The sequence below is a fragment of the Merops nubicus genome, unplaced genomic scaffold (genome assembly GCF_000691845.1).
Source record: "Merops nubicus isolate BGI_N331 unplaced genomic scaffold, ASM69184v1 scaffold48803, whole genome shotgun sequence".
NCBI lineage: Eukaryota > Metazoa > Chordata > Aves > Coraciiformes > Meropidae > Merops > Merops nubicus.
Genome location: NW_008601892.1, coordinates 5283 through 27919, shown reverse-complemented (window position 1 = coordinate 27919; position 22637 = coordinate 5283). Strand labels below are relative to the sequence as shown.

The 22637-nt window shown below is 40.5% G+C and overlaps 1 protein-coding gene across 3 annotated transcripts; it reads right to left on the bottom strand.

The window, feature by feature from the left end:
- Positions 1 to 978: 978 nt before the first annotated feature.
- On the bottom strand, positions 979 to 22255 carry MED15 (mediator complex subunit 15). 3 transcript variants are annotated; one of them, XM_008938129.1, is made up of 17 exons: positions 22175 to 22255; positions 20896 to 20947; positions 20480 to 20509; positions 19536 to 19751; positions 18420 to 18679; positions 17229 to 17598; positions 15992 to 16074; positions 10965 to 11084; positions 4932 to 5068; positions 4481 to 4608; positions 3866 to 4000; positions 3417 to 3480; positions 3213 to 3279; positions 2853 to 3013; positions 2486 to 2652; positions 1523 to 1621; positions 979 to 1351 (listed from the first exon to the last, which is right to left on the bottom strand). In XM_008938129.1, the coding sequence occupies exons 1-17, from the start codon at positions 22250 to 22252 to the stop codon at positions 1215 to 1217; spliced, it is 2304 nt and encodes a 767-aa protein (XP_008936377.1). In that variant the 5' UTR covers positions 22253 to 22255; the 3' UTR covers positions 979 to 1214. The 3 variants fall into 3 exon arrangements, with proteins under 3 accessions (XP_008936377.1, XP_008936378.1, XP_008936379.1); XM_008938130.1 differs by lacking the exon at positions 10965 to 11084; XM_008938131.1 differs by lacking the exons at positions 10965 to 11084; positions 19536 to 19751.
- Positions 22256 to 22637: the final 382 nt, after the last annotated feature.

Sequence of the window (22637 nt, the reverse complement as noted above, 5' to 3'; positions counted from 1 at the left end):
TAGCAATTTCTTGACGCTACTGTAAGAGAGCCCAGCTACTCTTTAAGGTTTGCTGCACAATACAGGGAGATGGAGCAGGATATAATGGGAACACCTGAAATTCTTCTGCACCACGAAATTAAAAGTGAGTAACTCATAAGCATGGGCAAAATAAAACAATCACACTATACATGAAATTAGATTTAATTTTTTCATTAGAGGTGCCCAACAATAAGGCAGCTGATAACTGACTTGAGTGCCCATCATTGCTCAAGGCACAAAATATCAGTTGTCAGTTCTACTCCTGAGCTACGTTGGTTTTGAACTGATGCAGCATAGAGGCATTTTCACTGAACTGCACCAACTCCCAAAGGAAGCCAGATGCCCCAGAGAGACTCTTAATAAAAGCAGAAATGTAGTTACAAGCCTGCTGGATTGACTTGTGCTACTAGGGCTTTATACTGCAGGGTTTCCCCCCCCTCTTTACATGTACTGAATTTATAGACAAAGTCAGTGCGCACATTAGTCTCTCTTCTTTCTTTTCATCTCATTCTTTTGGAGAAACATGGTCCATGCCAACCAAAAACTGTTCATACAAAGTAGTGTTTAAAATAAGCTATAAAATACTTTTTTGCTCCATTTGGTTCCCCACCCCCAAGTACAATTATCCAGATTTATCTCACATATTTGAGGGATGCCTTAAAAAGCTGTAACTTATCCCATATCTCTGGGCAAAGCTAACAGACAAAAAGATTCTTGCAACCATTGAGAAGTTTGCAAGTACATTTTAGTTGCAGCTAATTTATTTCTGGGGCAGTATTAGGTCACAAAACACACAGTGTAAAAGGAATACTGGCACCGAGCAAACTTTGAAGCGAATTAGGACATTCTCTCCCTACTCCCTCTTATACCAGACTCCCTGATGGAAGTCCACAAATAATTTCTTCTCTAAGAAGACAATAAAAACTCATCCTAATACAGTCTCAGGAACCATATATACACATTTTGTATATTTGAAAATGCTGGCAAAAGTCCACAGAGGCAGAAGATAGAAAGCATGAAAGCTAAGTCTAACATCAGGTTCTCTACTGAACCTGACACCTAGGAACAAAACAGCATAAGGCTTCTTTCTTCTGAAGTGCCCTCCCCAAAACGCCTGTGATCTTCCAATGGCATGTGGAAGAGGCCAGCTGTTGAGACCTTCTTTCTGGCTTCACAGTTTCAGCAGTGAGATGTTATGCAGCAGAGAGGCAGGCCTGACGAATACTTTGTGCCCAGGTATTTAAGAGTGCTGTGACTGAATGCTTGTCTGGAAGTTGCAACAGTTTTGAAGTCATGTACCGATACACTGACTGCAAAAAGGGATTGGCTGCTGGAAAGAAAAGATAACAGATAAAAGGAGTTACAATAAAAATAAGCAAAATTTAATTTAAATAAAAGAATTTAATGTTAAATAAATTAATTTTAAAAAGAATAATTTTAAAGTATCCCCAGTATTGCCACATGCAGACACCCAACAAATACCAAGCCAGCATCCTCATACCATACTGTCTGGGGTTTTTTATCCACAGAGGGCTCTGATCTGGATAGTCTGCTGGAACGCTGAGCTGTAGTGGTGGGACATTTGGAAGATTCTTGTCATCTAGAATGCAAACACTTCAAATCAGAACAAAGCATTCCTTGCTGGACAGAGTGGGGTTCTGTGCACAGTTCAGCTTGGTTTCTAGCCTCTGAACCCCGAGGTGGAACCAGGCTGTGCACTCCCATTTTTACTGAAAGGCAATCTCATTGCTCACTTCAACAACACTCATTCTTGGAAGAAAAGCCTTGCAAACAGAGCTCCATCTCTTACACATTCCTGCACCTTCCCAACCCCACCATTTCATTGGCTGAACTTCACTAGGTCTGACAGCTCATTTTTGAAAATTAAGAACTTATGTGCTAGTATTCATGACAGAACCAGTTCAGATTTATTGAATGAAGTGGAGGAGGGAATCTACTTTCCCCACTGAACCCAAGAGCAAACCAATAGACTATAATGCTTTATGATTTTTGAGCTGAGACAAAAAAAGCAATCTGCATTTCTTTCTTGAACATACACCATTGTCAGTGTTAGTACAAGTTGAAACAGACCCTCCTAAAAATTAATATTTCTTCATCTCTGTCCTAGTTGAAGGCAGAACGATTCTCACATCAGTATGGGTCAAATCAGGAATCAAGAATGTTGCTAGCAACAAATAATTTTCCAGACACTACATGTGATTACCAATTGCAACTTCAGTGCAATGAAAGAATCAGTGTGAATGACATCTCCAGGCACCTCCTGAAGCAGGCTGTGCAGAACGTCATGATTAACTTCGCAGTGCTACGAATCTGCCAAGTATGGACTTTGTGCAGAAGTCACAGGTTGACAAGATTCAAGACCCTTAGCGGAAAACTCCACACATTTCTGGGATCAAGCTCAGCACTTCTTTCTGAATTCAACCTTTAGTTTCTTCTTGCTTACCTAGCTTGCATATGAGATGAACCGTGCCGTTGTTACTGCAGTGGGAAGGGTCCAGGTTCACCAGGAACTTAGGATTTAACCTTGCAACTTCCCCTTGTAAGACATTTGGTATGGTCTGTCTTTCATCCTCCTCATATTTCCGCTTTCGAGGGGAAACAACGGGAGCCCTGCATAAAATACAGTTCACAAAAGGACTAGCTGAAAAAGTTACAGCAACACTGCATTTGCCAAATATTTTATGGGTGTAAATAGGAAAGGTAACCCACACCCATCCATAAACCCCTCTGTTCTTTTAACAGTTTCTAGAAATAGATACTTTTCCCTTAGCTAATGAAGGTTTAGGACAGAGCAGGTCAGGCACACGTACGTGATGGGCGGCCCGTGAATCGCGGTCATAGCCGGCATAAACGTGCGGTACAGGGAATGGTTGAAGACTGGCGAGCGGATGTTGGCCAAAACAGCATCCAGAAGTGGCTGACACAAGTACTGCTGTTTGGTGGGGGGCACTGGGGGAGGCGGTGGAGTAGGCTAAAACACAAGAGAAGCCCCTTTTAATCATCACCAAAAAAGAAATCTCTAATATTGATTCTACGAAGTTTTATAGTTGTAAACTTCTAAAGCATGAAATGCAAAGGACTCTAGAAGCTATAGGAAAGAACATTTTGCCAAATTATAAGACCTTTTGGAATTAATTGCTTATCTCTTGCTAGAGCAAAGCAGTACGTACCACAGCCATATCGTTTTTCAGCTTCTCCAGAGCAATTTCGCATTTCTGCAGCGTCTTCAGAGGGCACCTGCAGAAAAGAAGAAATTTCATCACCACAGAACGGTCACCTCGGCCTACAGCCACAATGCCAGCATGGCTGGATGCTAAACAATAAATTGCTGGACAAGCTGGGGAATCATGTCCAGTCAAAAGAAAAAAAGTTACCGTTTTGAAGGGTCAGTCAGGATATCTAAGAGACTCTTCATTTTACTCAAGTCCTTCTTCCTATCTGAAATAGTACCAGAAACACTGACAAGAACAGCTTCCATACTTGCAGACAGGAGTACAGAATACTGTTAAAAGTGAAACACGAGCCAACACTGACAAAAGTAGTGAGGAACAAAGATCTTTCACCTAATCATAAGTACATTGATTGTGTAAGCTCTGTGTGTCTCAAACCATCAGAAGTAAATGAAAACTGATGGGACTTTAAGGGTGAGGATTTTAACCACTCTTCACAGTAAAATCTTTACAATTATGGGCAAGAGAAAACAGGTGACTTTCACTGTCTTTTAATCCCTGGAGTAGAGACCATCACAAAAGGCAAGGTACTGCTTCCATCAGAAGTGAGAGCTGACGGTGAGAAATACATCACTAAATGCAGGGAACCTCACCTTCATTTTTATCTATTTTATTGATCATCCTGCGGAGTGGCTCGATGTATTTGGATAGCTGCTTGAGTTTCTCCAGATATTGTTGCTCCTCTGACTGGCTAGAACTGGCTGGACTCATGACAGAATTTGGATTTCCTGGCAAGAAGTAAAGACTGCATGTCACAAGGATGATAAAAGATACTGCAGAACAGCATTCTCATATTCTGAACTGTGGGACTCTCAAAGTGTAGCTCATGTCAAACATCCAAATCCACAACTGGATGCCCTCGACAGTTTACGTGCTTGTCCAACCCTCTAGTCTTTGTGCAGAAATAATGTGTTCTGTGGACAGAACATCAATTCCTATTTAATACATTTTTTTTCTGAAAAAGTCCAATGTTTCATATAACTATTTTCTAGGTCATCATTTTACCTTCACTCTGGTGCATTAACACTAAATCAACACACCGAATTGCTGCAGTTTTCCTTAAGCTCGTGCTTTCCAAACTGCAGAGCACACAGGAGCAGTATAAGAGTTTACATTGTGCCAAACAATAACAGGCTTCCTGGGAACCATTAAAGTTACCAAAACACACCCCAACTCAGAATCTGCAGTATAGTTATCAGATCATTTACCTGGAGTGTTTAAAGGACCTGGGGATGGGACACTAAAATTCTGGGGTGTTCGTGCAGCTGCTGGGCTCTGGGATGGTTGTGGAGATGGACTGGGAAGAAAGCTGCTGGGTGATGGAGCTGGGCCAGAGCTGAAAAACAAGCATAAAAATCAAACCTGTCAAAGTCCAACAGGGAAGCACGATAAGCCTGTGAGCAGATAAGCTGCTACTAAGCATTTTTATGCCACTCTGTAGTTCTGCTAGGAGATTTCATGGGGATTCCACATACAGGTTCTTTACTTAAAATGAGGGGTTTCAGAGTGTACTTGGCACAACTCCACCTGTGCTCTCTCTGAAGTCAACACTAAAATTAATCCACTTCAGTGGAAACAGAGTAAGATATATTGAATACTTCTGAAAGCCTCATCCTTACAGCACTGACAAAGGTCCTCAAAAGCTGCAGTCTAGCTCACCTGACGTTTGAATTTGGCTGAGAAGTTGGCTGGCCTGGCTGAGGAGATGGTTGTGGTGGTGGAGGCATTGACTGGGGTGTCTGAGCTTGTTGGACAGGAGATGGGGATGACATCATAGTAATATTGTTCTGGCTGACCTGAAACGTGCAAAAAGATAAGATTAATAACAACAAAAGGGAAGAGGAGATGGGAACCTAGCTAAAGGGCTTTACCTATGGAGAGAAGCGTATCCTCAGGCCTACAAGGAACAAAAGTGTTAGTTTCCTGTTCTCCCCCATAATGATGGTCTCACCTGTACGAATTTTGAGGCTCTCAGGGCAGTACTGCATATCAACTTTACTAGAAATAACCATTACAACTGCACTTAATTTGAATAACTGTATAATAATTGCTCTTGATTTCCCAAACCACCATGTTGCAGTTAAAATGTCAGAAGTGCCATCTGAAAAACCAGCATTTTATTAGAATAGAGAACAGAAGGAAGCAAATACAGCTCTAACTTGAGAATTAACAGCCATAGAAACCCTTCCTTATTTTGACAGTTTAATTAGTCTTCAAAGGTCTGTCAGACTTGACTTTAGCTGAAATATTCAGCTTTGAAAATCTGGACGGAGACAGAAACACTCCAAACTGTACAGCTGAGTGGGAAAAAAAAAAAAAGTAGCAGCTCTCTCTCTCCTTTGGAGAATGATGAGGTGTGCCTAAAGGACAAAAAAACCCAGATAAGACCATTTCCAGAACAGCACCAAACTCTGGAGAACAACCAAGTTTGTTCTGCATACTGTAAAGCACCAGAGCCAGATGATGCTCAAATTCCTACATTTGTTCTAACAGACTTTTTCCCTTTGATCGCTTAACAAAGAGCAAAACCAAACCAAGCCTCTGGCATGGTCAGGAGCATGGTATAGATATGCAGATATTAAGTGAACATGTTTAAGACACATGCATAGCTCTTATGGCCTGAGGCTATATACAAAGAAACTGAATTAGCCTGCAGAAGCAGTGACTCAGCAAGCCATGCATCCATTCTCTGAGTCACTGACTAGCACCTTTATGGATTAACAACTGCTTCCTGCAATCTAAACCATTCCTAAGCAAAGGTCGCAGTAAATCCACAAGTCCCAGACACTTCACGGGCACTGCAACTTGGTGTTGTCCTTCACTCATTAAATATCCATCTAAATCATCCAGCTCTTTTCAGAGAACATGATATTTAGCACATTAAAAAGTAAGTAATGCATGGTCTACTTCTGCATGTATGCACTGAACAGGACAGGAAGTGATTTGCTTGGTGTATCACATTACAGCTAAGCAAGAGGTCGTACTCCATTAAAAAACAAAATAAACAAATTCCAACCCAAACAATCCCCAGCTGGCTACAAATGTAAAAATACTAAACTTGAAGTATCATCCATTAAAGCACAGTTTTAATCCAAAGGCAGCCTGATATACTACTATTTTTTTCCCCTCAATCTTCCATAACCCCATTACCTTTGCAATCTCTCCAACAAAGTTAATATCTAGAACAATTTGAGGCTAAAATGACATTTTAAATCAGCTATATCTTCCTCTTCTCCATAATGAACCAATACTGAGACTGTGCTTACTGTTTTTCCACAGGAGGTGGACTCTCGAAGAGCATGACTCTTCTTAACACTTGGAAAAACATTTCTGAGGCTGGAAAGTATAGTCTGCCTCCCACAGAAAGCAAGCATCTCACCACTGTTTGGAGGAAGCTAGGATGAACACTGCAAACAGCACTCCCAGTTTTTTTTTTACAATTCAATGAACATTCTATCACACAGCAAGTGATGTAGAACTTACCCAGACAGATGCTGCACCCATTTTTCTAGTCAGACTAAGACCACTTTTGAGTGGTTCATCACTTCCTGAAAACCAGGGCCCTTTTAAATGTCTCAAGTTGGTTACATAAAAATTATTTCCAAAAACTTAAATCCTTGTGTTTTGGGAAGGAAGCAGAAAAATTTCATTAGGTATTTTCACTGAACTTAAGTTTCTGTGTCTACTTCAGCACCAAGGTCCCTTCCCATTGGCTTGCAAAGGTGCAGAAAAGCAAAGAAAAGAACATGCAGCATCTAATGCGCACATCAGCATAGAACTAATTAGATTTTTTTTGCATAACCCCTTCTCATTTAATTACAAGCACAGGCAAACAGCCTTCCTTCTTAACATGTCTGCTCTCTGTCAGCTTCATTCCAGAATACCAAAGGCTAATGTCTAACATTAAGCAAAACTGCAACATGTTCAAAAACACACACTCGGAAGCATGTGATTCTGAACTTACCACCTTACTTTTATCTGAAAGCAGTTAATTTGATACATAATAGCTTCTATAGAACAGGTCTAAAGACGCTTTCAGCTTTAGAGTTCTACATTGTTTGCAGGATATGGATTATGACTACAACAATTTAATGCAATTTCAGCTTCTAGCAAATGCCGTTTCCAACTGACTCCCACTGACTAAAAAGAAGGCTTAAAACCACCAAAAATACCAGCAAACCCAAAAGACAAAAAAACTCCCTCTAGAGCTTTAACCCCGTTAAACTCATTTAGCTTCATATTTAACTCCAGAGTATAGCCATAGTTACTGGCCATTTGTATACCATTCATCTTCAACGTATATAAGGAAATGCAACTATCTATTTTTCCACTGCAGAAAGAGTTCCTGCATGTGCAAGCATATTTATGTACAGCTACTACAGCCCACTGAATGTGAATTTACCCTGTGACTCTACAGTGATTGTGACACCAAGCCCTAATTTTCCAAAGTCTTGCCCAAAAGATATTTAGGCTTGCACAACGAAAGTTTGCACTTACTATCAACTAAATCAAAGCTATTCTTAGCATTTAGATTAAAGCCTGCTCCAAGAGGCTTCCTGTCTCTAGTTTGCTGGAACAAACTGGCACTGAATGCAAGGAACAGCATGCAGATCATCAGACTAGCGAGAGTTTTTCAGAAGCTCCCAGAGCCAAGAGCGTACAACATGCAGAAGCAAAGGGCAAGAAAAAGGAGACAGCAACAAGGTAGTGATGGGCAAGAATGAGGAACAGCAGAAACTATTTTAGTCTAAAGGGAAACTCTAGAAAGCATTTACACTGCTGTACTTTGAGTTCCAATAGTAAGCAGTAAGCAGAGCCTTGCCTGCTCTGCTGTACACTGGCTTTGAAGTGCACCATTATGCTGCTTTGTGGAAAAAAATGGAAACACTGCAGAGCTTCAAGTAAGTTCAGATCCAGGTTTCCATAGTCACAGTCAGGCTTTGATCCTCTGACACCTAAGGCTCAGTATCCCTTGCTTTATTTTAATATTAATTCAGGTTTAGTTTTTCTCCTGTATTTTCAGTTCAATGAAAATTTCTGTGCCAATGATAAATTGGGAGTCCATACTATTGCAGAATCCAATACGTTTGCAGGTGGAACTTGAAGGTTTTTACACTAGAAATACAGAAGAATTACTTGTATAAGCATACTAGTTAACTAACTGCTACAGCAAAAGCTAAATACTAATCTTTTAAAATTTCAAGATCAGCAGGTTTCTTGAACCAATCAAAAGATAACACATCAAACTTGCCTTAGCTGTTCAAAAACTGCCATTAACATCGACTGGACTTCATGTTTAGTAACTATTCAGTCACAAACAAACTTCTGCGAGGAAATAAAAGGTCAGTTCTAATTCTCTGGTAATTCTAAAGACCAGGAGATTGTGGAATACAATGTCCTAGTAGTAACTATATTGTTATGATTGAAAAGACTGTAACAGCAAAAAAGAAAAAAACAAAACCAAACAAACAGTAAGAAAAAAAAAATCACTGCAGAATCCAGTAAGCCTTATAATAAAAAAGGACAGACTGGCATTTTTGTCAATGTAAAAATAAAAAGCCACACAGTATTGATATCACACCTGGTCTTGTTGAACGAGACACTTCAGTGCAATACTGAGATTCTTCTTGAAAGAGAAAACACAGCCTGAACTACCTATCACCAAGTCTAAATCACTTTTGATACTGTAGTCAAGGGGACGGGGGACGATACTCTTAAGTGGGTAATTAATAACCAGCTATGTGCCACAGCCCTTTACTCCTATTGTGAACAGCTGCAAGGGCTCTGATGACAAGCAAGTTATAATATATCCAACAGACAATACTATTTAAGCATTTTACTAAATTAAGAGGTGTAAATCACAACATTTCTAATCTACCTACAACCTGAACAAAATGTCTTGGCAGACAGCACTAGAGATTCATGTTGGTCCAGAACTGTCAAGTATATGACATATCAGACTGGCTTTAAAATCATTCTTCTTACCACCATTAAACCATGACTCACTCACTCAACCTACCACATGCTTAGAAGACATTTTCACTCCAATCACTGTTCATAAAGAAATTGCTTTATTCTTCAGCCTTCTACAGTTGTTTGATCTTCTACATCATTTTCACAGTCCTTGGCATGCTTCTGAGAGCACTCCTTGGTGACCAATTCACTAGGTGTCAGAAATCAAAGCTCCTCAATAGCCGCAGACAGGACAGCACTACAAGATCAGCCTATGGCACTAAATGCTTGAACTAGGGGTCTTAAACTAGAGGTGTTTATTTTATGACTCAAATAGTAAATGTAATACAAACTGACACTTAAATATCTTACAGAAAGCCTCATTGTCAAACCAAACATTATGAATACTTCACACAGAAGATTATCGTCTCATTATATATAACTGCTACAGTGAATAAAGCTCAAAGTAAATTCTCCTTTGACTTAAGAGCTATGCTTGGGTTTCATTTCAGCTGACACAAAAAATGATCTGGATTGAAACTACCATCCATCTTAAGCCACAAATAACAATGGATGCGTTTGCTTAAGTCTGCAGAACCTTTCTGGTCACTGTTTGTACCTTAGCAAATTCCTGAAAAGAAAAGGCTGTGCCTACTAAACCTGATGCAGCAGCTCTAGGAAGCAGTTTCAGACATTCCACAGCCCCCTGACAAGCTTGCAGAGGAAACAAAAATGCAAAGAGCAAAGAAAATTTCATTAAATCTTTGAAAAAAATGCAGCGGTATTAAGACCTAAAACTGCACTTGGTATTAAAGTTGTAAATTAGCATCTAGAAGAGCAAAACATGAGGTTCATGAATAACAGAAAAATGCAGATGAACACTATTCCACTGTCAGAATACAGTATGTGTTTTAACCAACCTCAATTACATAGGGTTCAGCAAACTTCTGCAGAGCAAAGCAGTAACACGTTCTGTGACTTACTGGTAAGAACTCGGTTCTATTTCACCCTATGTCTCCCCATTCCTGCTTCCCCCAAAAGGCACATTTTCTTGCAAAACATGACTGCGAGGTCTTTAGCAGATCTGGACCTGCATCAGGCAGATGCAGTACTCTGACCTCACACATGTTCCAGCAACAGCTGGATAGGTGCTCCCAGCCTGCCTACACAGGTTCTTCTCTGACGCAGGCACAAGTGGAATCCTCCTGGCAGGTCCTCCTACACAACCATGGAAGAAAAGAATAGCTCCATTTTTCTTGGTCCCTGATACCATATCACTAAGCTACTCCAACTGAAATGAGCCAAGCATATTATTAATGAAGAAGCACCTGTACAGAGCACGAACACATGATAAGTAAGGTCCCAGACACAATTCAGCCAGGGCACTGCCATACTGACTTGCATTGCTCTCATAAATGCACGCTTGCAGACGAAGAGTAAACTACAAAGATCTAATTTGGGACTTGAATCAATTTTGAACATGGAAATGTTTTAAAATGTTAAACATCTATGCTGCTTTAAAAATGCTTTATTTTATATCCCAAACTCTCAGAAAACCTATTATTTAAAATGAAAAAGGATCCATATACACCCTAAAGAGCCCGATACCCTGGGTAACACGAGCGAGTTGATTGTTTGGTGAAAAAGTGACCTTCCCCTCGCTTGACAGCAAGTGCTACACAACCACGCGTCGAATGCTTTGCACAATCCCTGGCACCACGTGCTCGACTCAGTAAATACCTGTGGCATTTGCTGTCCGCCCAAAGGCACGGAGCTTGGCGGCGTGGCGGACACAGCGGTGGTAGGCGGGAACCGTGGTCTTATTTGCATCCCACCTCGGGCCATAGGTGCGGTGATCATCTTTGAGGACAGAGGGACAACAGACAAAAGTAATCGCAAAACAAGAAATGCAGTGCACTGGCAGGATGAGAAGCACATGCGACCTGCAGGAATTAGGGGGGAGGGGAGCACGAGGGGAAGGTTAGTCAGCTTTTCTCTAAAGGTTAACCTAACACACTACTTGATAAATCAAACTCCTTTTTATACACTCCCTAGCCATTTTTCAGAAGGCACCTAATGACTTCTAGGTATCTTGAGATAGCTGATACGTAGATTCAGATTCACGGGTTGACCACGCTATCATTTGCATGAATGGCTTTTCCTAAATTTTGCATGACATCTTGAATTTCTAGAATTCTTGGAAATAAGTGCTCTTAGGATTGTTGTCAAGAATGCTCCATATAAGAAGCGATATAGTGCCACAGGTTTCTGATGTGCTTTCCCTCACTGTGGACTCAAAGGAGTCAGCGGTATTTGCAAATGTCATCCTTCATTATAAAAGAATTTGGCAGACAGTTCAACAGCAACCATCAGCACAAATCCTCCACAGGGAGCAGAATTTCAGCCCAGCCTAACCTGTGACACTGTTACAATGCCAAAGACAACAAAAAGAATTTCTGGGTTTGAATAAGCCATTTGCTTCCTTCTATAATCCATAGAATAAATCAAATATATCCTTGTAATTTCCATCATTAACAAATACCTATTCCTCATTTACTAAGCTGCACTAAAATGTTATGAGTCCATAATCTGCCTCAAGCTTATTCATGCACTATTTGATTCTGAGCACGATGTAAAGTACAATCATTTAGACGATTTATGAAGGTGAGATTAGAATGAATTTGTATTTTAAAATAGTATTAGGACTAAGCTACTCTCCAGCTTCTAGAAGTACCGTTCAGAACTACCAACCTGCATGAGCCACACAGATTTAGTCATGTGTATCTGCATAGCTCTCTGTTACTTAGAATTTGCTATTACACCCTGTATGAGAATTGACAGCAAATACAGCATATTTTTGAGGTAGCACTCAGGTAACTTTAGCAGATTCACTTATCAGTAAAAGCTACTCTTTGGTACTTCAGAGATCTGTGGTAAAAGTTCTCTGGGCTACTTTTTTCTTTCCCAGCATACATATCACCAAGGAACGTACACAGGCCCTAACTATTCTACGAGTTAATGAAGTCTCCTTTCAGTAAGTGGTTTGGGGGTATTCTTGCTTAGTGTTCTATGTAAATGGACTGAAGCAGCCAGCAACATGTCTCCAGAGAGTCAAAGAATGCATGTGCTTACAATTGTTAAAAATAAATAAAATTAAATACAACATAGCAAGACTGAAAAAGGAAAGCCATAACTGATAAAGAAAATAGTGTCAAATCCAACACAATTGTTAGTTCACAACACCAGAGCAATGCAGTCCCTTTCCATCCAGGCAAAGAGGGATGGTCAGAGACAGGATTTCAAAGGGAAACAAATGAGGGCGCTTCAGACATCACACACACATGCACATGTACACACACAGCATGCAACAGCCACCACAAGCAAACAACAACCCAGCCCTGGCATGAAGCGCAGGTGGATGCTACAAAGTGCAGTGAAGAGCTATAGTATCAACATGAGAGCTGGTGAAGCAACACAACCCTAACAACAACAACATAAAAAAAAAAAAGGGAAACTGCTAGGGGAAAAAAAAAATTCAACATATCCTTCCAGGCACAATCACCCCATCTTAGACCCTTGTGAATGCACATGGATCTCTGGAGCGTGTGAAATCCCAGGGATGTTATGGTGACCCACATGTCCCATCTTGGTCCTGTTTCTCATGCCACACCACCAAACTGTAAAGATTCAGATTTCCTCCTCCGAGGTCAAGGAAATTTGAAGCATATTCATCGTTCATGTGTCTGGCAAAGCACTGAACATCAGCTCAACCAACTCTGACTCAAAGGCTTTCAGCTGTTTGTTTTACTGCGGTTGGTCAAACATGTATGCACTTGCACCCAACTTTGGGTTTGATTGTTTGTATTTCTTGTTTTTTGAAATGTGTGCTTTGGAGAGGAAGTATATGTATAAGATGACACCAATTCCACTCTCTTAACAGAGGTAATCTACTTTTTCCATGTTCTACATCTGATTTACATTTATGAAACCTGTGACCCTTTGACAACGAAGTCGGGAAATGGGGTTCCAAAGATCACACTTGTTCAATGCAAACAACATATCCATGAAGGAGCTGTTCTTGTTAAGTTTAAAAACAGAAGACACCCAAAAGTATTCAAATACTTTTGAAAGAGATTTAAACTGAAGGCAAATATTCCTCCACAAGGTAAATTGATTTATCGCAATTAACAGAAACAAGAATTTTGCCCCATAAAAACAGAGTAAGCAGAAGGGAGTTTCCCTCCACTGCAAGATACAAACCCCACTATTTGATAAAAATGAAGTGGAATAAAACAATTAGAATCCTGAACCTGTAATTTTCTTTCATCTAAAATCCAAAGATCCAGAATTCCATAAATATGCAGCTTCTGGTGAGCATATGTAAGTCCTCTGCCACTGTCACTCCACAAAAGGCAGCTCTGGTCAAAAAGCAACCAACAGCCAGCCCATCTGCACTGTGAGCACCTAAAGGGCTTACACTGGAACAGCCATTTAAACTTTAAATACTTAACTCCAGCTGATTACAGATTTTCTCTTGGGGCTGCAAGTGTTTGTGTAGCCGTCTGTGGTCACTAGGACACTATTTATCAGCTTCAGCTGTGAGTTACACGCTCACAAGGATTAGACACCCAAACATGGTAACATCCACCTGCATGATGTCTTTACAACTTCAGAGAAGAACTTCAAAACTCACATGGATCCATGTTTAAACCTGGGACTGCTTTTACATTTATGTAGGAAGGATGAACAGAAACTTTACAGAAAAAGAAAAACACAGCCACATCAACCAAAATTCCCAGTTTGAGAGCCCCTAAAGACTAATTTTAAATGTCACAAGCAAAAGTTTGGATAGGGTTTGTTTATAACTAAAGCTTCCCTGAACCAAATGATGAAATCAAGGTAGATTTTTTTTAAAAACACTGGTGCTAGCAAGAAACATACTAAATACAAATCAAAATCTTCTCTTAAAATAAACTTCTTATAAAGAAAATGCATATTTACTCTCAACATTGAAGCTGCCTAGTAATAGTGCACACAGCCACAATCTTAAAACTAAATATCATATGCAGAAAATATTTACAAAGTATAAGAACCTCATTTGATTATTGGACTTCACAGTGTTAAGTGAATTTTAGTAGACTCATATTGCAATGGCATGAACACAAATGGAGTAAAGCCATTTTCTAAACTCCCTCTGTGACAGATAATGAGCAGTCCCTGAGTTTACATCACACACCTCAATAAAGCTGCAGTACAAAACCTGCTGTCAACCATCTGATCACCTGGAACTTCAGGTGCACTGTGCTGTTAAGCCACTGGCATATGAATTCACTAAAAAGGCCAAGAAAGAAGTTGACTCTACATAAGCACAATCCATCCGCTCAAGAGTTGAAAAGAGCACCATTAAGTTAGTACAAAGAAAAAAAGTCAAGAGTCTCCTTCCAGTCAGCCTAAGTCCCTGCAGTTCAACACCTGGAAATTATTTAAGAAACAAGTAGAAGTTTTAATTCACATTTCAATTGTAGAAAGAGAATTCTGCATTGCTGTCAGTACTGTGTTTGTACTTACCACTGCTCAGCTTTTACATCCTATGTCATGTGGACACAACCAAAAGGACCAACAAAGAAACAGAACCTAGCCACCAACAAAGATGTGTGTCACACGAGAGCTACAAGGATACAGGACATTATTCCTGATACAAGCCTGGGAGATGTATGTTGCAGAACCCATTATTATTAGAGTCCGTGTAAAAACTTCCAAGTGTTTTATTGAATCTATATTAGTACTTGTGCACTGAAGGGAAAATGGTGCATGCAGACATGGGATGTCTGGCTATACAAAAAGAAAACCACCATTAATTCTAGTTAGCCTCATTTCATCTGTCTGCCTCAGTCTCTTCATCTACAAAGCAGTGATAATTGTACTTACCCATGTCTGTAAAATGCCTCAATATGAAACACTACAGGGGTAAGCCACGAAAGACTATTTCATATTCTTGTGAAAACGGGATGAGAGGTTCAGCTCAAGCCATTCCCAATACTTTTTCCCCCATGTCTCCTTCATACCAGACACACATCAAGGAACAATCACTGGGGCTACAAGTGTATTGCAGGATAAGAAAACTGTGTTAGAAAATAAGCTTTCACCCAGCACTTTTTTGTTGTTTTTTAAAAATGTAACTCTGCACTTGAGACTCATGCCTTTTTTTCTTCACAATTCACATCCAGAACAAGAGCAATCTGTATCTACTGCCCATTTCACTCAGAAAAAGAATGAAATGAAAGGAAAGAAAGGAGAGTGCAGAGATTTCATTGTCTGTACTATTTTTATGGTTGATACGTGGAGATGGAAGATAAATCACATGTGAGTAAAGATAGCAGGCAAAGATTCACAATACAGAAATCAGTTTACACAACAAAGCAGTCACCTAAGAAAGTTTAAGGAAAGGAGAGGTGATACACTCCAGGTACCAACAGTCAGACGTGACCACAGTAGGCCATCTTATTGAGTGCGCATTCCCGTGTCAGTACAGGCAACAATCTTACCTCCTCAGGACAGAGAGCATGCACAGAGAGGTTGTCAACGAAATCCTGCCTCTGACACCCAGCAAAGAAAAAACAGCATAAAAGCCCATAACCCCTTTATAAAGGGGAAGACCAAGGTCAGACCCCTTATCAGAAAGCCACCAGAAACCCATCTTCATGCTCACCTCTAGCATGCACTCGCTACAGGTCTGTAACTAGTGATACTGGCTCCTGGGCCCTTACCTGCCCTGAAGCTCCCATCTGAACAGCTTGGGCCTGAGCTGCTTGCACTGCTGCTGCTGCTTGCTGCTGCTGGACCAGCTGAGCTCTTACCTTCAGTATGAAATGAAAGAATGAAGTAGACATATGTATCTGATTAGAGTATGACACTTCTGTGTCAACTACTTTGACTATATGCATAAAAAAAGGTGCAGAGACAAGATCAGCCTCACACAAAGACTCTTCCTAGATTTTTTTGAGCTTTCTTTATGAAAACAAGTTCCCATTTTTCTAATATTTAGAACAGTCTTCCCACAGACTGTGCACCCAAGATTCAATTTCTTCTTGCAACTTCTTCCCTGTACTACAAGGTCTTCCTACTTCAATACTAGATACCTTAACTCTGTAGCAAACAGTTAACCACATACGTGTTGGTTTGCCTCAAGCACACTCTGTTAAGCACCTACCCACAACCAGCATTTCAAATGTTTCTACATGCATTATGACTGTCAGTGTGATGTACATGACATCTAACTACTCCTAGCTTAGCTGTCAGGAGCACAAAGTGGATGCACCAACTTGTCCATATGGGGTCAATAATGTCTCAAGCATGGCTGACACTCCATTCCTCCCCAGAATGACCCAAAGAAAAGCAAGTCTTGAGATTACATCTGAACTTTTGCTCAACTGCACATACGGAGGCCAGAAAAAAAAAAAAAAAGAGTCTGCAATACAACAGTTCAAAAAAGCTGCACCATTAAGAGAATAACCCAGCCAAGAGGCTCAACAGAGTAAAAACTGTCTTTGTCACATTCTCACCACAACTACCAGCATGTTAAACTTTGACCAAAATCTCTAAACATGGCAGCAGAAGTGAAGCCAGCATGCTAGAGAGCCAGCACTGGCTCCACTCACATGCACTAGGCACTTCAAAGAACTTATGTTCTACAACAGTGAATATCATGAAGGTAATTTTTCTTTAACTAGATTTTCTTTTTTTTGTTTACTTATCCATTCAAGAATAAGACAAATTATTTCTTAAATATTAGCTGCATAAATGGTTTTTATACATTTCCACAAGTCCTGCTCCTAGACACAACACTGTTCTCTACTGGCAGGCCCAGATATAAACCTTGAAACTCTCTATATTCATGCTAACTACTGATCTCTTCATAAACTGTTTTTTCCTACTTCATTAGCAAAAGTAAAAGAATTTTTCCCATTTCTCTAGAGAATAATGAACTAACAATCAGCTGGTCACTAGCCCTTACCTGCATTGCTTTTAATTGCTGTGGCGTAAGAGTAACAGGCATAACCTGACCAGGAATTTGTCCTGAGATTGCCTGTGGCTGAGATACCATGGGCTGGGGCTGAGGCTGGGACTGTGGTGGAAGCTGAGACTGTTGTGCCTGAGCAACCTGTTGTTGTTGCTGCTGCTGCTGTTGCTGCTGTTGTTGCTGCTGTATCTGTTGCATCTGCTGTTGCATTACTTGTTGAGGTGGCTGCTGCTGTATCTGCTGTTGTGGTATTTGCTGCTGCTGTTGCTGCTGCTGCTGTGCCTGCATAGCCTGTGCTGCCTGCAGCTGCTGCATTTGGGCAATTCGCTGTAGTTGCTGCTGCTGCTGTTGCTGCTGCATCTGAAAAGCAAGAAAAGCCAGAATGCTAAAGCTTCCAACAACACAATGGCAGCCTTATTTTTATAAGATAAACCAGCATAAACCAAGAGCAAACAGAACCCCAATACATCACACTGGTTTAAGTCCAAAAGGAAAGCCCAACCTTTTTATCCTCCCACTCTTCATATAGCCAAACTACATAATGCACATCCCATGGTTTCAATATTACAAGCTTGTCCAACTACTAAAACTGTTTTCAGAAGCAAAGATGAATTCCAAGAGCTTCTCCTGGACAAAGAGGCTCAGAAGCACTTCTTCAAACGTAACAAGCTGACATCAGCACCACTGTTTACCAAAAACTGCCTAAGAGCGACAGGTGAAGTCTCCTCTTCTGCTTTTGAGTCTAAGGATGAGATGTATACATATATATATGTATGATGTGCTTGGCAAGCATTTTTTTGAAGTGACAATGTGTAATTCACACAATGAGAAAACAGACACTATTTCTAGAGTAATATGGTGCTTCTAGTTCTTTTCCACATCTGTATTCTTGTCAGAATGAAAGACTATCCTGATGTTTATCAAGAGACAAAAGTTTTAATTCTTCATTGCTATGGCAGAAGAAAGGAATCAACCAACCATTAAACCTCTCCTCTGGGATGTAGTATATTGTTGCAAATTAACTTGCCAGTTTAAACTGAAGTCCTACCCTAAAGTGGAAACGTGTTAATAACAGGCAGAGCTGATATTCAGTACCTTCAATACAAGTCAACCCTCACTTGACAAGTAACTGAACACAGATCACCTCAACTGTCATTTTGATCATTTATCATCACCTGCTGTTGGTTTTGCTGCTGCTGCATCTGCAGTTTCAGCATGTGCTGCTGCTGCTGGACGGCTTGCAACTGCTGCTGTTGCTGCTGCTGCTGCTGGGCTGCTGCAGCTGCTGCTGCCTGCTGCTGCTGGACCTGAAACTGTTGTTGCATGGCTGACTGCTGGGCCTGGAACTGCTGCTGCTGCAAAGCCACCTGCTGCTGCTGGAATTGTTGCTGCTGCTGCTGTTGCTGCTGAGCTATCTGCTGAAGCTGAAGCTGGGCTAAAAACAAGGTAGACTGTACTTAACACATGAGACCCAAACAGTGCAAGAGACAGTTAGCCAGTATAACTCACAATAATTGTCAATAATCCCTAACACATATTAGTGTTCTTCATTAGCAGCATATACTTTTGCTTCCTCAAATGCAAGAGACATGAACAGCAGAATTAATCACAGAATTCTAAAATGGTTTGGGTTTGAAAGGACTTTAATGATCACCTAGTTCCAACCTCCCACTAGAGCAGGTTGCTCAAAGCCCCATCCAACCTCACCATGAACACATCCAGTGATGGAGCATCCACCACTTCTCTGGGCAACATGTTCCAGTGCCTCTCACTCTCACAGTGATGAATTTCTCCCTTACATCTAATCTAAATCTACCCTCTTTCAGTTTAAAGCCATTACCCCTTGTCCTATCTACATGCCATTGTAAGAGACCCTCTCCTCCAATGACACTTCCTACTACCAATCTCTAATTCTCACTGCCTATATTGAGTCAGCAGCCTAGGTGAAGACTGGAAAAACGTTCAGGAGCAAGTATGCACAGAGCGCATCATCAGGAAGCACTGTGTCCACAGAAAACTTAGGTGTGTTCTACAAAATTCTCAAGTTCACATCTTGTAAGACAAAAGAAGCATTTTCTCATACAACAGCTAGACTGTTCCTCTCTATTGTAAGAAAGACACTTATCCCATTAGGTAACAGTGTTTGAAATCAATTCTTCCTGCAGTTCACTTGGCTGATTTAGCCAGAAGTATAAAATCTATTCAGAACCCTTTGCTTGTGGAAAAAAAAAAGCTGTATACTGGAAAGCTGATCTAACAATTGCAGTGGCTGAACTGAAGTGAATACTTACTCTGCTGAGTAGCTGTAGAGACACCAGGCATACCATGAGGGGCCATTCCCGAGGTTCCAGGAGGCTGCTGCTGCCCTGGGAGACTCATCTGCTGTCCCATAGGGCCAAGGCCACTCATCCCACTCATCGGTGCTCCCTGAGCTCGAGAAGCCATGCCCATTCCAGGCGCCCCTGCTGGGGGACCCCCAGTTAGATTCTGCAGGGCATTCATTGGATCTACAAAGAAAAGAGTTACCAATATGCAGCCAGCCATGCAACTGCCTCCCCCAAAACCTCTGTTCTCCATCATACAGTCTGATTTGTCAGCTGCAGATCATGTCCAGATCCAGATCCAAATCCAACACCCTGAGAACATTCACTGCTCTGCCTGGGATACAAGAGGCTTCTGGCACATTTTTGTACCTTTTAAATAATCTCCACTCTAATTACAAGTGCTTCAGATTTGTAAAGCTCCAAATAGATTCTAAATACATTAGAGAAAAGAAACTTATTAACCACCTCTGAATTCACATGCAAGGTGAAACTGCCAACAAAACTCCATGAGGATATCCAGCCTGTAACCTCAAAAACCAAGAGAAGAGTCCCACTGTGGATCCAACTACTCTTCCTCTTGATGCCCACATGAAGCAGCAGTGCTGAGAGCAGAGGAAACACTCTGCTATACGGTTCTCCCTATAACATCATATTTATTATACAGTGGATAAATTCAGTGTCTTTCAAGACAACTGTCATCATCTGAATCCTGTGCACACAGAGCAGCATTTAATATTCCAGCTATACTATGGGAATCCACATCCTTGGTACACTTAGTACACACTGTACTAAGTACCTTAGTACACACTTAGTACAGCCCTGATTTCCAAGCTGTCGGTTGAGAAATTGGGGGCTGGGGGTGGAGGAAGATAAAAACAAGGGGAGGAAAAATTTAAAACAGGATTTCTTACCGCTGACTGAGGCTTGAGATTTCTTATTGTCTGCAAAGGAAGAACAATTAATTGCCTTTGTTAATTTTGTCACATAAATTTGACCCTTGAAAAATACTCTCTACAAGAAATATATTCACATGATAAAAAAGTCACTGTCTACTGTAGTTCTAATAAAATACATTAACCCAAGCCAATTTGGTAACTAGAATGCTACACAAACAACAGAAAGAAAGAATAAATATGGGGGGGGGAAAAAAACAGGAAGGCAGAAAAAGTAGTAAGTTTAAATAATTTCTCAAAGTCTTTTCAATTATCAATGGATGTGTAAAAGAGTATTTAGAAATTAAGTATGTAATAATGTCACCATGGGATGAGCAACCCCATTACTAGGAAAAACACAACAATTAAAAAAACCCCACTGAACAATTACTTACGAATATCTCGAAAATGGATAATTAGTCTGGCCACAAGAGAAAGATATTCCTCCTAAAGATGAAAAATTAGTATATTTTAGGACTGGGAATAAAGTCATTGCAACTTTGGCTTTCTGGCTCTTCAGTATTCTTCCTCAAGGTAACAGATTTTACTTTACATCATCTGTAGGCTTCTCAAAGTAGTTCATTTACAAGGAACAGTCTGTTCATTAAGTGAGAAGATTTTTACTAACAGGACATTGTGGTTGATCAGATAAGAAGGCCAAGAAACCACAAAATTCACAGGAAAGAACCCCCGTGACAGTCACATTAACAGAATCACAATATGTGAATTCTTTCTAAATTTCAGTTCTAAACCAACACATCAGTGTTCCACTTCTTATGCACTCCAGTTCCTTTTGACTTCAGGATTGAACCTGCTTACTTGGCACACTGCCTGACTTCAGCCCTTGAACCACGTCACAGTCACACTGCCAGAACTTTTGTCAAGAGAAGTTATTATTACAAATACAAATCAGTTAACTTTAAAGACTAACATACGACAGAAGTGCCAGAAGTAATGAGAACTATTCTTTGCAGCACTTTATTGCTGTACTTGATGGTGTGCCAGCGAAAGCGCGCAGTGCTGAGCTGGCCTTCCTGCCCATGAACCCACCACCTCGCCAGTGAGGCTGCCAGCAGCAGGCACACATTTTTCACATCAGCATTATGGAATTTTCACCAGGACAAGTTCTATCTCAAACATGGCTTGTTTGGAGACAGCAGCACTACCCAGTTTCTCCCAGCACCACGCCAGGAAAGAAGTTTCCATTTTGGCAGAGTCTAGAATAGTACATGATAACCAGACTTTAACAGAGACCACAGCACTTCCCTTTGGTTACTCTTGACACAGCCTTTTCTTTTGATATCTTAGACCCTCCTGACCACCAAACTGGTCACAGGGAATGGTGCTATGCTGTAGATAAAGGAAATTCTATGCAATTCACTACACACAAGTCTCTGGACAAGAATTAAGTGCAGTCTCACATATGCATTAAATGCTGCAGCATCATCAGCAAATCTGTCTCGGCCTGAAGTCCAGTTTCATGCACACATTGGATGCAAACCACCTCACTTCACCTCAGGGTAAAAGAAGCACACATAAATCAAAAATTTTGCACAACTATGTACTCAAAAGCAGAGACAGTTAACTAAGTGCATTGGTTTGCTATTTCTGTGGGTTGTTCCATGCCTCTTTTGACACCCCTATAACTACTGGAAACAAATAGAGATACTTTACCCTTGTTTTGGCCTTCATAAACACATGACTCTCCATATCTTTGCTGGATTTATTATGGGCAACACCAGCCTTCCTCATAGCCTCATCACTGAAAAACACAGGAAAAAAACAAGGCTGGGGATTAACTGAAGATACCAGAAAATACTTTCTGTAGTTAGGAAAGTCTGTAAAACAGCTTTTACCTCTCATTAATAGATTAAAAACAAACAAACAGAAAAAAAACACCCCACCACATACAGTACTTAAAATTTCCACCCTTTAAAATTTCTTCAAATAACAGATAAAAAACACAAGTGATTTCTAAAAGGCAGCATAAATATTTTTTGCAGAAATTCAAGAACAACTGCTAAGCAAGTCATTATTTTACCACATGATGCATTATTTTGAAAAAAACACCAGGACCTCTTCATTTGTGGAAAGCTGAATGACAGGATTAATGTAATCCCTGTTTGGTGAACAATGG